Source organism: Piliocolobus tephrosceles, chromosome 15 (genome assembly GCF_002776525.5).
Source record: "Piliocolobus tephrosceles isolate RC106 chromosome 15, ASM277652v3, whole genome shotgun sequence".
Lineage (NCBI taxonomy): Eukaryota > Metazoa > Chordata > Mammalia > Primates > Cercopithecidae > Piliocolobus > Piliocolobus tephrosceles.
The window spans coordinates 73,621,327-73,639,233 of NC_045448.1; the positions used below are offsets into that span (position 1 = coordinate 73,621,327).

Genomic DNA, 17,907 nt, shown 5'->3' on the forward strand with positions numbered 1-17,907 from the left:
AAATATGTACGTTCTGCTTCCCTTTTCATTATAAATTCTATCTTTGAATTGTTTCACTCTTCTTATATTTTACTATAAGCAGTTAAGAGAAGCCATGAAGCATCTGAATGCTTTGCTGCTTAGAGATTTCTTCTGCCATATATCCTAGTTCATTGCTCTCAAGTCCTGCCTTCCATAGGCATAATTTAGCCAAGTTCTTTGTCACTGTAGTAAGAATGGCCTTTCCCCCATTTCCAGTACCTTGTTCCTCATTTCTGTCTCATGCCTTATCAGAAGGGTCTTCACAGTCACTATCCCGTAAGTTACTTCTAAAAGGAAGGAGGCTTTCCCTATGGCTCTTCTCTTCTTAGCCCTCACCTGAATCGCCTTTAATGCTCTGTTCATGGCAATGAGACTTTTTCCAGCACTTTTTATTTATTTTTTTTATATTTTGATATGGAGTCTCGTTCTGTTGCCCAGGCTGGAGTGCAGTGGTGCAATCTCGGCTCACTGCAACCTCTGCCTCCTGGGTTCAGGCAACTCTCTGCCTCAGCCTCCCGAGTAGCTGGGATTACAGGTGCCCGCCATCACACCAGGCTAATTTTTGTATTTTTAGTAGAGATGGGGTTTCACCATCTTGGCCAGGCTGGTCTTGAACTCCTGACCTTGTGATCCACCTGCCTCGGCCTCCCAAAGTGCTGGGATTACAGGCGTGAGCCACCACCCCCAGCCTTCCAGCACTCATTTCAAAACCATTCCAGCCTCTACCCTTTACCAAGCTCCAGAGCTGCTTCCACATTTTTAGTTATTTGTTATAGCAACACCCCACTTCTGTGGTATCAATTTCTGTTGTAGTCCGTCTGTGCTGCTATAACAGAATACCACAGGCGGGTAATTTATAAAGAACAGAAATGTATTTCTCACAGCTCTGGAGGCTGGAAGTCCAAGATCAAAGAACAAGAATTCAGTGTCTGGTGAGGTCTGCATTCTTCAGAGGGGAGAAATATTATGTCCTCACAGAGAAGAAGGCAGAAGAGCAAGAGACCCTAGCAGCTGTGGGAAGCCTTTTTTATAAAGGCTTAATCCCAGTCATAACCTAACCATTGCGTAAAAGCCCACCTCTTAATACTATCACATTCACCATTAAGTATGGAGTGGACCCATTCAAACCATAGCTTATGAACTCACAGATTTTTTTTTTAATTTAATGTGTTACAATCCATTGCTGTTTTTCTTAACGCTCAAATTGCCCCAATGCAGCCAAAGGATTTCCTTTTAAGCCAGTTCCTGTGTCTCCATCATTCTTTGAGCACTTCCTTGCTTTCTGTAGCAACACTTGCAGCCTCAGACCTGGAATTCACCATTTATTTAAGAAGCCCTCATTCCTTTTTGTGGATAGCGGTATGCAGAAACCAAGATCTGGGTGCTAAGTGTGTTCATAGTTACTGTGGTGTCATAAGTTCTAGGCCCTTTCAGAAAACAGAGCCAGAAAATTAGAAAATATTAAGAGAGAGAGAGAGAGAGAGACAGTGTGTGTGTGTGTGTGTGTGTGTGTGTGTGTATGTGTGTGTGATGAGTGCATATTGGTACCTCCAATTAAAATACAACATCACATAGTTCTGTCTTTTCCCCCACTCTATATTTGTATCTCTGATCTCCCACAGTGAAAATACTGGTTCTCCACATCAGTATAATTATTTATTCTATCCTATAATACACCCCAAATAGTTTCAGATTATGACACGAGTTCTAGTGTTCAATTGTTGTTATTAATACTATTTCAGTTAGTTTTCTATGCCCTTCATGATGATAATCTGTCAGCCATTCATTTCCTTAAGTAATTATTGAATTCAGGATAGCAAATGCCTTCCATCTTTGGTCCATAATTCAGATGTCATACAGCCTTGCCCTTAGAGATCTAGATCTAATTCCCTGGCCTACAGAGAAAGCCAAAGATTTCTCCCTTTCGCTTCTGCAAGCTCCCGGTGGTTTCCTTCATTGAAAATAATTCTGCACACACTGCACCCTGGCAAGGAGACTCACAGCCCTTCAAGATTCTCCCAAATGGCCAAGCACTGTGGCTCATCCCTGTTAATCCCAGCACTCTGGGAGGCCAAGGCAGGTGGATTGCTTGAGGTCAGGAGTTCAAGACCAGCCTGGCCAAAGGCAAAACCCCGTCTCTACAAAAATACAAAAATTATCCAAGCGTGGTGGCATGCACTTGTAGTCCCAGCTACTCAGGAGACTGAAGCATGAGAAGTGCTTGAGCCCAGGAGGCAGAGGCTGCAGTGAGCCAAGATGCCACTGCACTCCAGCCTGGGCAACAGAGTGAGAGTCTGCCTCAAAAAAAAAAAAAAAAAAAATCCCCCAAATAATCTCTTGCAGAGATTTCACAAACCAGGCATATTTTGATGACAGCTTCCCAGGAATTATGGTAGAAGGAGTAACAGTGCAAATTCACAGTTCTCACAAACACAGTTAGCATCACTCATCTCAAAAGAGCCCCCAGCCACACCTCACTGCGGCATCTCTTTATTGGTCTTTCAGTTCATCCCAGTATTATGGTCTCCTTCCCACTGTTTTTTTCTTCCTCTTCCTTCCCTCTCCTTTCTCCATTTAGGATCAAAATGCACCACTCTTCTCCTCTGTGAAGCAGAGCAACCTCCTCCTCTGAAGCTTTGTTCAAGGCATTCTTAGAACAAAGACAGCCTTCTTCCTAAGAAAAATTATAGTGAATAAAATTTCCTCTGCCTTATTACACATACAAGGGTTGGGATCTTTTTAAAGCATGGTCAGTTATAAACTACAAAGAAGTACCTGCAAAATTCCCTCAAGAGGAGTTTCTCCATTGGTTCAGCTAATGTCCCTCAGAACCAGGTCACCAGATGGCTCAAGCTACCTAGGATCTTTCTACTTCTGGACCCTCCAGCTTCCAGAGCCACCTCCTCAAGTCCTCATGACCTCTACTGCTCTCCCATCATCACAGACAAATGGGCTCATCCAAATTTCCTCCAGCTAAGCAGCAACCACCCCACATTCCCTCCCAGGGCCCTGGGAGGAAAACAGTATTTATAAGCCATGGTCTGTGGACTGACTTCAGCATTGAGGGGGAATCTGGCCCTCCCAGTGCCCCACAGCTCATGGGAGGGACTCAGAGGCCTCTAATTTCCCATTGCATTGATGGAGATGACCTCACTAAATAACCTGCCTAGGCTAGAGCCAATGAGGGGTATGGCCACTATCTTGCTAGCCTAGAGGTCCCATTCAGGGCCCTTCCAGACTTTTTAAGGCTAGATGATCTTCTGTTGGCAGAAGCTTTCAAAAAGGCCAGTACATAGCCTGGAAACAATCCCTAACGGGGATACAGTGCGGAGGAGAGGTGCAGATCTTTCTAAAAAGTCTATCTGAATCTCTGATGAGGGAAAGGAACATTGAAATTTGAAAAATATTCTAAAATTGGAGTTGCCTTCATTATCTTCTAGTCAGTAAATATTTAAGTTGCTTTGACATTTAATAGTTTTTTTCAGGTACGAAATTTTAAAAATTTACTCATAGGAGAAACGGGTCAAAAATGATTGAGTGATGTAAAAGAATGTTGGGGTCTTTCAAAATGCAAGAGTTGAAGAATAAAATTGTAGTACAAGGAGGAGAGTAGTGAAATGAAATGGTCTGAGAATGGGAGGAGGAGGGACTGGGAAAAGGGACGCAGGGGCCCTCCTGGCACAGGTAGCATGCCGTCCCGTAGCTGCTCATCCATCACCAAAACCCCTGCCTGTTCATGGTAATCTAGGAAGCAATGAAATACCTCCCTGCTTCCCCCGTCTCCCTCTACCATGTCTCAATGTGCCTTGAAGTCCACCATTAGCACTTCTATCCTTTACGTCTCGGCTGACTCCTCCACCAAATACATGGCATTTCTGTTCAGATTTTAGGACTGCAAATGTGTCTTGTTTTGCACAGTTCTAGAACTTTCTAGAATCATATATTGGGTGGGCTAGATAAGTAGTTTCTCTAGTTTTGTGCTCTTCCAACTTTTTATGTAATTGCACTGATTATTCCTTGATCACTTCTTAGGAGAATCCAGACAGAGCCCAGGTCAGCTACTAAAATACCTATGCCCTTTGTCCTTCTGAGATGCAGTAGGAAACCACCTGTCAGGGTAATTCCCACATTTCATATTACCGGGCTGCTCCCCTGGACATGAGGGGCGATAGTTCTAGGCCCAGGTGCCCAGCAAGCCTTGTGCTCCTTCTATCATGTCTTTTCTCTCCCAGAGCTGGTCAACTCCAGGGCTTAAAGCAAGTAACCCAATGTCAGCACAGAGAAGATGTGCAGTGAAGTGCTGCCCACATGAGGGCCAGGGCCAATGCTCAGGCGTTCTGCCATGTAATCTTAGGCAAGTTCCCTAAACTCAAGTTATTTGAACAGGAATGCAAATGGGGTGAGTATAACGGTCTGGAGACAAGTGTACCCGGGTTCATACCCTGGCTCCATCACTTGCCAGCACAATTTGCATGAGGCTTAACTTCCAGTCTGTCTTTTTCTTCATCTGTAAACTGGAACTTATAATAGCATCCACATCTTAGGGCTGCTTTGAGTTAATCTGATAAGTTAATGCATGTAAAATGCTTACAAATTGCCTTGTTCGTAGTACTTAATAAATATTTGACATTTCAGGCCAGGCACGGTGACTCACACCTATAATCCCAGCAATTTAGTAGGCTTATAGGGGTGGATTTCTTGAGAACAGGAGTTTGAGACCAGCCTGGCCAACATGGCAAAACCCAGTCGCTACTAAAATACAAAAATTAGCTGCATGTGGTGGTGCATGCCTGTAATCCCAGTTACTCGGGAGGCTGAGTCCCGAGAATCACTTGAACCCGGGAGGTGGAGGTTGCAGTGAGCTAAGAACATGCCACTGCACTCCAGCCTGGGCGACAGAGCAAGACCATCTCAAACAAAACAAAACAAAACAAAATTTGACATTTTATATGTACATGTATTCCTACATACATTTGTAAATACATACAAAACGTCTGTCAAATTAGCCCGGCGTAGTGGTGGGTGCCTGTAATCCTAGCTACTTGGGAGGTTGAGGCAGGAGAATCACTTGAGCCCGGGAGGTGGAGGTTGCAGTGAGCTGAGATCGTGCCACACTCCAGCCTGGGGGACAAGAGTGAGACTGTCTCAAAAAAAAAAAAAAAAAATCTGTCAAGTCCAGGTGCTGTGACTCACACCTGTAATCCCAGCACTTTGGGAGGCCAAGGTGAGCGGATCACCTGAGGTTGAGAGTTCGAGACCAGCCTGACCAACATGGAGAAACCCCATCTCTACTAAAAATACAAAATTAGCCGGGCATGGTGGCACACGCCTGTAATCCCAGCTACAGGGGAGGCTGGGGCAGGAGAATCACTTGAACCTGGGAGGCAGAAGTTGCAGTGAGCCGAGATCGCACGATTGCACTCCAACCTGGGCAACAAGAGCAAAACTCGTCTCAAAAAAAAAAAGTCTGTCAAGACATACTTCTTAGAATGGCTGAAATAAAAAAAGATTTTTAAATTTGACAATAGCAAGTGTTGGTGAGGTAGTGGAGCAACTGGAACTCTCATACATTTGCTGATGGAGATATAAATTGTACAACCCTTTGAACAAGTTTGGCAGTTTCTGATAAAGTAAACATATATTTACCACACTTACCATAGGATCCAGCATTCCCATTCTTACTCCTTCAAGAGAAATGAAAGCATACATTCACACAAAGAATGTTCATATAGTTTTATTCATAATAGCCAAAAAACTGGAAAGAATCAAGGTGTTTATCAACAAGTGAATGGATAAATTCTGGAACATCCTTTCAATGGGACACTACTCAGCAGTCAGAAGGGATTAACTACTAATACATGCAATGACACAAATAAATCCCAAAAGCATTTTTTTTTTTTTTTAAAGATAGGGTCTCACTTTGTTACTCAGGCTGGAGTGCAGTGGTACAATCACGGTTCACTGCAGCCTCAACCTCTCAGGCTCAAGCGATCCTCCCACCTGAGCCTCTCAAGTAGCTGGGACTACAAGCATGCACCACCATACTCGGCTAATTTTTTTAAATTTTGTAGAGACAGGTCTCACTATGTTGCCCAAGCTGGTCTTGAACTCCTGGGCTCCAGCAATCCTCCTGCCTCAGCCTCTCAAAGTGATGAGATTACAGGTGTGAGCCACTGCACCCAGCCTCAAAAACATTGTGTTAAGGGAAAGAAGCCAGATACAAAAGGCTGCATACTGTAGGATTCCATTTATATGACATTCTAGAAACAGCAAAACAATAGAAACAGAAAGCAAATGACTGGTTGACAGGGGGTGGAGACAGGGAGGAACTGATTATAAAGAGGTATGAGGAACATGTCAGGGTGATGAAAATGCTTCACATCTTGATTGTCCATAAGGTTTGCTTCTGTGTCTCCACCCAAACCTCATCGCAAATTGTAAACCCCATAATCCCCACATGTTGAGAGAGGGACATGGTGGGAGGTGATTGCATCACGGGGATGGTTTCCCTCATGGTGCTCTCATGATAGTGAGTTTGCATGAGATCTGATGGTTTTGTAAGTGCTCAGAAGTTCCTCCTCCATTCCTCTCTCTCCTGCCACCTTGTGAAGAAGATGCCTGCTTCCCCTTCCACCATGATCATTTCCTGAGGCCTCCCCAGCCATGAGGAACTGTGAGACAATTAAACCACTTTGTTTTATTGATTACCCAGTCTCAGGAATTTCTTTATAGCAGTGTGATACCAGAGTAATACAATTGTGATGGTGGATACATGACTGAATATGACGGTCAAAACTCAAAGAACTGCACACCTAAGAAAGGTAAATTATACCTTACTAACCTGATGTTAAAAGCCATTAACAGCTGTTACCTATGGGAGGAGGGAACTAAGTAGGGAGGATGATTAAAGGATCCTTTTTTTCTACTTAAACATACTTGTACTGTTTGAACTTTTCTAATGAGCAAATAATTTATATACTTGATAATAATTTCATTAAAGTTTTAAAGAATAACAATAATATCTATCTTGAAGGGGTGTTGTGAGATCCAAATGACATAATGTAAAAAGCATACAGCACAATGTATGAACTCAGAGACAGACACATAGATACATAAATAGATAGCTACAGGTAGAGAGAATTTGTTACCTTCCTCTCTCACCTCCCACCTCCCCTATTCTTTTCACTTCCCCATCCTCACCCTCCTTTAATGACCCACATATTCTGAAATGACAAGGTACAAAGGCCAAAAAGCCACTGAGGGTGACAGTCATGACTTACCTCAGTGACAAAGAGTGTACGAGGGTCGATGATATCCAAAAAGTGCCTGAAGCGGCCATAGAAGGATGTCTGAAGGGGATGAGAGAGAAGAGTGAATGGATCAGCCGCTGTGCACCCTTCTCCAGACACTGGGGAGCCCTACCCTTTATGATTGGGGCCCCCGGTCCCCAGGACTCCCCATGTGGGTGATAAATGCCAATGAGGCCTCAGAAATCTAAGGACAGCTTTCCTGAGGCTGAGAGTTTTCCAAAGTCAACTCAGAGAGACCACTGAGATACTCAAGGATGGACTCATCTGCTCTTCCAGGTGCCTCCCATTTTCCCCCCTCTCTCCCAATGCCCTGAGATCTATTCTGAGCCTATTAAAAGCTCCCAAGCATCCCTGGACATGTAGGCTGAAGGTGAGGCCTGGCCCCAGCCCTCTCCCAGCCTCCCTGTCTTGCTCAGGACCTGAAGTGACAGAGCGTCCTGCCTGCCCCTCACAGGGTCCCTCCCCAAGGTCCAGCTCTGCCTCCAGTGGGAGGTTCCCAAGTGCAGCTCAAACCTGAAAGCACCAAGCTCACAATCCTCAGGCCCTCCTTCATCCAGAACCCTGTAGCTGCTGAGGTGTAGGACAAGAGGCAGCTCCCCCAACCTTGCCCCAGAGCAGGGGCTGTGGAAAAGGAGGGCTTTGTGCTAAGCACCACAGGCATTAGAGCACAATGAAAGGAAACCAAGCAACCCAACTGCTGGGCCTTCTGCCCTGGGGACTAAGCCAGCTGGGCAAAGCCGAGCTCAAGAGGAAGACAGAGGGTGCCAAGGTCGGGGATGAAGGGGAAGCTGCAATCACTGGGGGTTCATGCCTCACTACACTCTGGGCTCTGCCCCAAATTCCTCCCTAGAGCCCCACAACTCTCCAAGCACCATCCTTTGCACAGTGGAGGAAACAGAAACCTCCATATTCCCTCCCCTTATTTATTTATTTATTTATTTATTTATTTAAGATGGAGATTCTCGCTCTGTTGCCCAGGCTGGAGTGCAGTGGTGCAATCTCGGCTCACTGCAAGCTCCACCTCCCAGGTTCACGCCATTCTCCTGCCTCAGCCTCCTGAGTAGCTGGGACTATAGGTGCCCACCACAACGCCTGGATAATTTTTGTATTTTTAGTAGACGGGGTTTCATCTTGTTAGGCAGAATGGTCTGGATCTCCTGACCTTGTGATCCGCCCGCCTCAGCCTCCCAAAGTGCTGGGATTACAGGCGTGAGCCACCACGCCCGGCCTCCCTCCCCTTATTTAGTAGGACACCAGACCCTGCAGTCAATTCCTGTTCCTTTCCCTTCCCAATAAAGACCCTGTAATAGGCTCCAGGTTACCTCAAAGTATCCCCCACACACCAGTTCTCATCCCACCTCCATTTCTCTCTCACCATGGCACCCTACATGAAGCAACCTCTAACCCCTAACGCTGCCCCTACCCAGATGCTGTCTCTCACAAACCAGATCAACCTTCAGTCCATTCCTAATAGAAACAGCTGCCTAACCTCTTATAATCCACACAGCCTGGACCATTTCCCCATTAAAGACATACACAAGGGAGGCTCACGATGCTGTCCTGGCAAAATTTTACCTCTAAGAATGTAGTCTAAGGAAACAATCCAAGATATTCAAAGATCTGGTCAGGTGTACATACCAAAGATATTCACTGCTGCATTATTTACAAAGATGGATGGTTAAATAAATGCTGGTCCATTCATATGACTGAATACTACGAGGCCTTTAAAACTATGTTTTCAAACATTCATGACATGGAATAATGCTTAAAATTTTATGAAATGCATATAAGCAGTGTGATTCCAATTCAATAAACAAGGGGATAAACAGAGCTAGACAGATACTAAGTGAAAAGCAAAAAGACCAAATGACATCCAGATCCTGGTCCACTAACAGGGACCAGGGTTCCTTAGGAAAGGAGCAGATTCAAAGGCTGGGGTAGGGAAGGTACAAGATGAAACTGGTATATTTTGTTGCACCAGAAAGTAATGAAGTCTTATCCCTAAAAAATGACGGGGACATGTTAAAAGGATCAACGAAGGGCAGGTGGTACGTTGTGTTCTTCCAAATGTGATACTGGGGAAGTCCACAGCATCACTCACATAATATTCCACAGCGACTAAATAAATCTAATCACGAGAAAACAAAACAAACCCACACTGACATTCCATAAATTAATTGGTTTTGTTCATCAAATATGTCAATGTCATAAGGACAAAGAAAGAGTGGGAATGAGACTGTTCCACATTAAAGAAGCTAAAGAGACAACTAGATGCATTGTGTAACTCGGGATTGGATCCTGGCGTAGAGGAGGGAATGCTCTAGAGCATTATTGAGACAAGTGACAAAAGTGGAATATGGACCATAGGTTAATAAAAGTGTGGTATCCATGTTAAATCTCCTGACTATAATTACCACACTGTGGTTATATAAGAGAATGTCCTTGTTTTTTTTTGTTGTTTTTGTTTTTGTTTTTTCTGAGACAGAGTCTTGCTCTGTCTCCCAGGCTGGAGTGCAGTGGTGCAATCTCAGCTCACTGCAACCTCTGCCTCCTGAGTTACCAATTCTCCTGCCTCAGCCTCCCGAGTAGCTGTGACTTGCTTGTGACACTATGCCTGGCTAATTTTTTTTGTATTTTTAGTAGAGATGCGGTTTCACCGTGTTAGTCAGGATGGTCTCCATCTCCTGACCTCATGATCTGCCCACCTCAGCCTCCCAAAGTGCTGGGATTACAGGCGTGAGCTACCACGCCCAGCCGAGAATGTCCTTGTTCTTGAAAGATATACGCTGGGCCGGGCGCAGTGGCTCACCCAGTAATCCCAGCACTTTGGGAGACCAAGGCAGGCGGATCACCTGAGGTCAGGGGTTCAAGACCAGCCTGGCTAATGTGATGAAACCCCGCCTCTACTAAAAATATAAAAATTAGCTGGGTGTGGTAGTGCAATCCCAGCTACTTGGGAGGCTGAGGCAGTAGTATTGCTTGAACCCGGGAGGTGGAAGTTGCAGTGAGCCAAGATTATGCCACTGCACTCCAGCCTGGGTGACAGAGCAAGACTCTGTCTTAAAAAAAAAAAAAAAAAAAAAAAAGACATATACTCTGATGTATTAGGAGATGAATGAATACAATCTATTTGTAAATAGTTGAAGAAAAATAACATGTAAAAATACAAGCAGCCATAAAATCTGGAAATGTAGGTACTATAATTGAATGTAGATTGAAGATGTCCTGATGATATCATGTATATTTGCTATCTTTCCAGACTTTATGATTACTTGTAGACAAAGAGAATAAAAGAAATGTGATAAGATGTTAAAAACTGGTAGATCTAGGCAAATAGGGAAGTTTTCCTTATTCTTCTTGCAACCTTTCTGTAAGACTAAAAGTCTTTCAAAATAAAAAGATAAAAATTATATTTTCAAAAAAGCTAGATGAAAATACACTAAAATGCTAATAGAGATTGCCTCTGGGTAATAGGCTTATGTATGATTTATATTTCCAGATCTTTAAATTGCTTTTGAAATAAAAAAGTCGATATTATGCATAATAAGCAGAAATGATATTACATTTGAAAATACATATTTAGAGTAAAATGCAAGCCAATCACAGTGGCTTGCTCCTATAATCTCACCTACTTGGGAGGCTGAAGTGATAGGATCACTTGAGCCCCAGAGTTTAAGATCAGTCTGGACAACACAGTGAAACCCCACTTCTACAAAAAAATTTTAAAAATTAGCCAGGCATGGTGATTTGCACCTGTAGTCCCAGCTACTTAGGAGAGTGAGGTAGGAGGACCACCTCAGACCAGGAGTTTGAGGTTGCAGTGAGCTATGATCACGCCACTGCACTCCAGGCTGGGGGACAGAGCGAGAGCCTGTCTCCAAAAATAAAGTAAAATATGAACTGATATTTTAAGTATTATATTTGATTATGAGCTCCTGAAGGACACGGGCTATTGAATATTCCTTCCTTATCCTCTCTGGTTCGAAGTCTCCTTACATATCCGGAAGGAAGGGTCTCCTGCCACAGGAATCCTTGAGTGGGCTGATGAGTGGCCAACAGCCTCAAGGCTTCTCGGTCGGGTAGAGCTGGGCTGGGCTTTGAAGGGAGGGCAACATTAGGAAAGGATAACAGTATGGCAGCTAATGGTTCAAGGAGGGAAGAGGATGAGCAGGTGCAGAGGAGAGAACCTGGAAGTAGAATGGCCTGAGTGAAGTAACTTTTTGAAGATAGTCCAGCAGAAACTTCAGCCTCTGACTTGTCCTGTGGGTCTCACACTGTCTTCATCCTGTCCCAGTCCTGCCAGCATTCTTGTGTCACTTTCCACCACAGCTACTGGGGGAGACTCCCAGATAACACATTTTGCTACACAGACACCTACAAACGCCTAATGAGCTAGGCTCAGGGTGAGAGGTGACAGTGTGCTAGCCGCCCTTACTCTCAGCACCTCCTCAGCCTCGGTGTCCACTCTGGCGGTGCTTGAGGAGTCCTTCAGTGCGCCACGGCGTGGGAGCCCCTCTCTGGGCTGGCTGAGGCCGGAGCCGCCTCCTTCTGCTTGCTGGGAGGTGTGGAGGGAGAGGCAAGGGCGGGAACCCGGGCTGCGCTCGCAGGCCAGCGTGAGTTCCGGCAGGCGCGGGTGCGGTGGGCCACGCACACGGAGCGGCCAGCCGGCACCGCCGGCCCAGGGCAGTGAGGGGCTTAGCACCTGGGCCAGCAGCTGCCCAGGTTGTGCCAGGTCCCCCAGCAGTGCTGGCCCACCGGCGCCGCACTCAAATTCTCGCCCGGCCTTAGCTGCCTCCCCACCACGCAGGGCTCCAGACCTGCAACCTGCCATGTATGAGCTCCTCCCCCTGCGGTTGGCTCCCAGGCGTTTGGAGCCTCCCCGACCTGCGCTGCCCCCTGCTCCCTGGCACCCGATCCAGTGGACACCCCAAGGGCTGAGGAGTGCAGGTGCCGCTCGGGACTGGTGGGCAGCTCCACCTGCAGCCCTAGTGCAGGATCCACTGGGTGAAGCCAGCTGGGCTCCTGAACTGGATGGGGACTTGGAGAACTTTTATATCTAGCCAGACGATCATATGTGTACCAATCAGCACTCTGTATCTAGCTAACCTAGTGGGGACTTGGAGAACTTTTCCATCTAGCACTCTTGTGTCTAGCTCAAGGATTGTAAACGCACCAATCAGCACTCTGTGTCTAGCTCAGGGTTTGTAAATACACCAATCAGTACTCTGTGTCTAGCTCAAGGTTTATAAATACACCACTTGGTACTCTGTATCTAGCTAACTCTGTATCTAGCTACCTAGCACTCTGTGACTCTGTGTCTAACTCAAGGATTGTAAACGCACCAATCAGCACTCTGTCAAAACGGACCAATCAGCTCTCTGTAAAGTGGACCAATCAGCTCTCTGTAAAATGGACCAATCAGCAGGATGTGGGTGGGGCCAGATAAGGGAATAAAAGCAGGCTGCCCCAGCCAGCAGTGGCAAGGCGCTAGGGTCGCCTTCAACACTGTGGAAGCTTTGTTCTTTCACCCTTTGCAATAAATCTTGCTGCTGCTCACTTTGGGTCCGCTCTGCGGAGCTATATCACTCACCGCGAAAGTCTGCAGCTTCACTCCTGACAGGGAGACCACCCACCAGAAGGAAGAAGCTCCAGACACATCTGAACGTCTGAAGGAACAAACTCTGGACACACCATCTTTAAGAACTGTAACAACTCACCGTGAGAGTCCGCAGCTTCATTCTTGAAGTCAGTGAAACCAAGAACCCACCAATTCCGGACACAAGGGGACACCAAATGAACAAGCCCTCAAAGAGCTCAGAGTCCATCAAGCTAGACTAATAACTATAAACAAATAACCACAAAACACTGATCAGAGTTTAAATGAAGCATCGTAAAATGCACTGGGGACACAGAGTTCTTCCTATGTCTTCCTAACGTAAGTCAAGGAGGTATCCCAGAGGAGCTGGGACCAGGGGATGGATAAGTTTACCTAGCAGAGGAGGGTATATGCAAGAAGATGAAAGCATGAAACTTAGGATCAGAAGCTGCACCGGACTCCTGTGGTCTCTTCATTCATTCACCATTCAGCCCACCACCAAAGATCTACTGTGTGCCCAGCACTGTGCTAGGTCCTGGAAGTAGCAAGGTTGACCAACTGTGGGGAAATGAGGAAGAGCAGCCACAGATGATGCCTTGCTTTCTAGTGAGACATGAATGTTTGTTAACCAGAATGGGGACAGCAAGAAGCATACTAATTAAGTGGGAAGAAGATAAAAACTCTGTATTGGTCATATCAGTCTGCGATATTTAAAGGGCTTTCCAGATGTAATTTTTCAGCAAACATTTGGACTGAGATTCAAGAAAGAGATTCTGAGTTGGAAATGTCAGGTACAGATTGGCCTAAGACCCCCACCCCACCCCACCCCACTATAGAGACAAACCTATAGTCTAAGTCAGATTTACTGACTCACTCAACAAAGAGGGGCACAAAGCAGAGAATTATGGGGTGCCTTGCCAAACAAAGAAAAATATTTAGTATATAATTTAAGGAAGATAGAGTAAAATTTAAATGAAGCAGTGCTTCAATATGCTCCACGCAAAGCAAGACCATATGGAAAGGAGTCAACGTACCAACCACTCAGGGTCTTGTTTCCTTAAAAACTATAAAGTTAAGATTAATGAGAAATCCTGTGACCAGAAACCCCTTATTTGCAGCTATGGGTTCATTCTCTGAGGCAAAGTGACTTAGACCTGCCAATCAAGAGGTAGATGGTTCATTCCTAATGATATGATTTAAATAGCAAAGTTCTTGGCAGTGTAGGACCTTACAGAGTGAGACCTGAGTATGAAAGAGGTGGTTACTAGAAGAAAGTTATTCGATACTTTGTAGCTCCTGTGGGTCCTTGTGAGAAACATTGTTTCTTTGCAGCTGGATCTGTGTTTGTTCCTTCCTGCCTGATGAATGAATGGCAAGGAAGGTTTTTACTTTCTCAATTATTTTCTCAATAGTTTAAAATGTATAGCTTCCCTCCCAAATTCAGTTCCCATCTTTTACCCCCTCCCTCCCAAATTCAGCTCCCATCTTTACCCAATCACACAATCGTGGATGTTTTTCCTCCCCTTTTTCTTTACCGGAAGAATGAGTCAGTCAAGTGATTCCTTCTCTTTCTCTTCACAAGAAAGGTGAGTCAGCTAATTCTCAGCAGGAGCCCCAGGCCTGCAGCAGCTGCTGCCTTCCCACTAGCACCAGCCAGCTCTCTCCCATCTGCAGGCCCCCCAGTGAGAGCAGGCCTTGGGAGCAGCAGCTGAGGGCAAAGATCCCTGAAGAAGCTAACAACGCCCCCCAAATACACACACCAGACCTCCAAATTACTGCTCTCCGGGATTAGGAATAATATACTCACTGAATCTACAGCCCAAAGCAGAAAGGCTGGGCCAGCCCAGTAGTCCTGAATCAGCTGCACCCTGAACCACCTGAGTACTTAAAAAACCTGGCCATACACCCAGGGATTCTGATTCTATTGCTCTGGGGGTGGCCTCCAGCTATCAGTGTCTATTTTAAAACCTGCCCAGTGTGACTCTTGGAAATGATGACCCCTCTCCACTGCACAAACCAGCCCATGAGCAGCATTAGAAAAAAACTCACTGTCTCGCCTACAGGAAGTAAATGATTAAAATACATAACCACCTGCAAGGTACTGTGATTTTAGAACTTTATTTCAAGCAAACTATGAGACATTTCCCCTCACCTCCCAACTCTCAGCCCACACAAACCTCCCAACCTTGAACCGAAGAAAGCATTTTTCTGCCCAGCAAGCTCTCCATGACCCCCCCGCACAACCAGCCTGCTCTGCCTACTAGGCCTTTGTCCCCAGCATACTCATACCCCCAGTCATCTCAACAGATAAGTGAGACTTCCGAAAGAGCAATGAATTTTTGTTTTATTTTTGAGACAGCGTCTCACTTTGTCACCCAGGCTGGAGTGCAGTGGCACGATCACAGCTCACTACAACCCCCACTTCCTGGACTCAGGTGATTCTCCCACCTCACCCTCTGGAGCAGCTGGGACTACAGGCATGTGTCACCACACCTGGCCAATTTTTATATTTTTTGTAGAGACAGGGTTTTGCCATGTTGCCTGGGCTGGTCTCAAACTACTGGGATCAAGTGATCTGTCCCCCTCAGCCTCTCAAAGTGCTGGAATTACAAGCATGAGCCACCACACCTCGCCAGAATGTTTAAAAAAACTTCTTTCCTTCTTTTTTGAGACAGGGTCTCACTCTGTTGTCCAGCTGGAGTGCAGTTGTGTGATCATGGCTCACTGCAGCCTCGGACTTCTGGGCTCATGGGATCCTCGTGTCCCAGACTTCCAAGTAGCTGGGACTACAGGTACATGCCACCATGCCCAGCTAGTTTTTCAATATTCTGTAGACATGGGGTCTCACTATGTTGTCCAGGCTGGTCTCAAGCTCCTGGCCTCAAGCAATCCTCCTGCCACGGCCTCTTGAAGTGCTGGAATTACAGGCATGAGCCACTGTACCTAGATGACAATTTTTTTTTTTTTGCGACAGTTTCGTTCTTGTTGCCCAGGCTGGAGTGCAACAGCACAATCTCGGCTCACCGCAACCTCTGCCTCCCAGGTTCAAGCGATTCTCCTGCTTCAGCCTCCTGAGTAGCTGGGATTACAGGCGCCTGCCACCGCGCCCGGCTAATTTTGTGTATTTTTAGTAGAGACAGGGTTTCACCATGTTGGCCAGACTGGTCTCGAACTCCTGGCATCAAGTGATCTGCCCGCCTTAGCCTCCCAAAGTGCTGGGATTACAAGCATGAGCCATTGTGCCTGGCCCTGGACAACAATTTATTTACAGATGGACTGAAACACAAATGGGAGAAAGTATGTGCGTTTGTTTCCTGTCCTGGGGCCCCAACATGGCAAACATGGTATGTGAGCCAGAAGGGAAAACAGTGAGTTCAGGAGAGGAAATCAGCAGAAAAGGAAGAGGAAAGGAAGCAAAGCAGGTCTCAAAGGTTCTCTGGGTGCTGCGCTGTCATCTCCTCCCTTTCATTAGGCAGTTGGGGTAGTGGTTTAATGCAGACTTTAAGTTTACAGGAGAAACAAGGGACAAAGGAACATGCTAACCACTACCACAGAGATGCCATCAGCTACATTGAGAAGGAGGGGAATTCTACAGGGACGAACAACTGTTTCTTCAACAAAGAGGAAGGGAAAAGAGGAAGAGAGAACTAACAGATTAAAAGACACAAAAGAGGCCAGGTGCAGTAGCTCACACCTGCAACCCCAGCACTTTGGGAAGCCGAGGCGGGTGGATCACCTGAGGTCAGGACTTTGAGACCAGCCTGGCCAACACGGCAAAACCCCATCTCTACTAAAAATACACAAATTAGCCAGGCGTGGTGGCGTGTGCCCGTAATCCCAGCTACTTAGGAGGCTGAGGCAGGAGGATCACTTGAACCCGGGAGGCAGAGGTTGCAGTGAGCTGACATCGTGCCACTGCACTCCATCCTGGGTGACAGAGAGAGATTCTGTCTCCAAAATAAATAAATAAAAGATACAAGAGAGATACCCAAAGGTAATAATATGTGGAACTTACGGGATCCTGATTCAAACAAATCAACTACAAATAAATTATGTCATGATCAGGGAAATATGAATAGTGACTGGTTACTTGATGATATTAAGAATTAATGGGCCAGACATGGTGGCTCATGCCTGTAAATCCCAGCACTTTGGGAGGGTGAAGCAGAAGAATCGTTAGAGGCCAGGAGTTTGATACCAGCCTGGCAAAATAGCAAGACACCTGTCTCTACAAAAAAAAAAAGAAAACAAACAAAAAATATATATATACATATACATACACACACACACACACACACACATATATATATGTGGCCATGCATGGTGGCACACCCCTGTAGTTCCAGCTACTTTGGAGGTTGAGGCCAGAGGACTGCTTGAGCCCAGGAGCTAAAGGCTGCATTGAGCCATTAATTACTGTTCCACTGTACTCCAGTGTGGGTGACAGACAGAAACCCTGTCTCTAAAAAAAAGAAAAAAGAAATAATGATTTTAGGTGTGTTAAGGGCGTGGTTATGTTAAACAAATAAAAAAACCCACCAATATCATGTGATAAAGAGAGCACTTCACCTCTGTGATATTCTTACCTCCAAACCCATAACTCCGGTCTACCCAAAAGAAAGACATTAGGTAAACCCAAGTTGAGGGACACTCTATAAAATATCTTCCAAAATTGTCAAGGTCATCAAAAACAAGCAAAGTCCGAGAAACTGTCCCAGGTACTATGACTGCCACAGACCAGAGGAGGCTAAAGAGACATGATGACTAAACGTAACATGTTCCTGGATGGGATCCTGGGACAGAAAGGAGACATTAGTGTAAAAAAATAGTAAAACTGGCCGGGCGCGGTGGCTCAAGCCTGTAATCCCAGCACTTTGGGAGGCCGAGACGGGTGGATCACGAGGTCAGGAGTTCGAGACCATCCTGGCTAACATGGTGAAACCTCGTCTCTACTAAAAAAAAAAAAAAAAAAAAAAAAAC

The 17,907-nt window shown here is 45.7% G+C and overlaps 1 protein-coding gene across 16 annotated transcripts in view; it reads right to left on the minus strand.

Annotated features, from left to right (window-relative positions):
- SFXN5 (sideroflexin 5) overlaps window positions 1–17,907 on the minus strand; it is a 129,385-nt gene that overhangs the window by 106,901 nt on the left and 4,577 nt on the right. For all 16 annotated transcript variants that reach the window (XR_002734047.2, XR_002734052.3, XR_002734049.2 and 13 more), the window contains exon 2: window positions 7,302–7,370. Coding sequence is in view for 7 of the 16 variants with exons in the window: in XM_023223919.3 (XP_023079687.1) it covers window positions 7,302–7,370 (69 nt within the window). In the remaining 9 variants the exon portion in view is untranslated. The remainder of the gene's footprint in view (window positions 1–7,301; window positions 7,371–17,907) is intronic.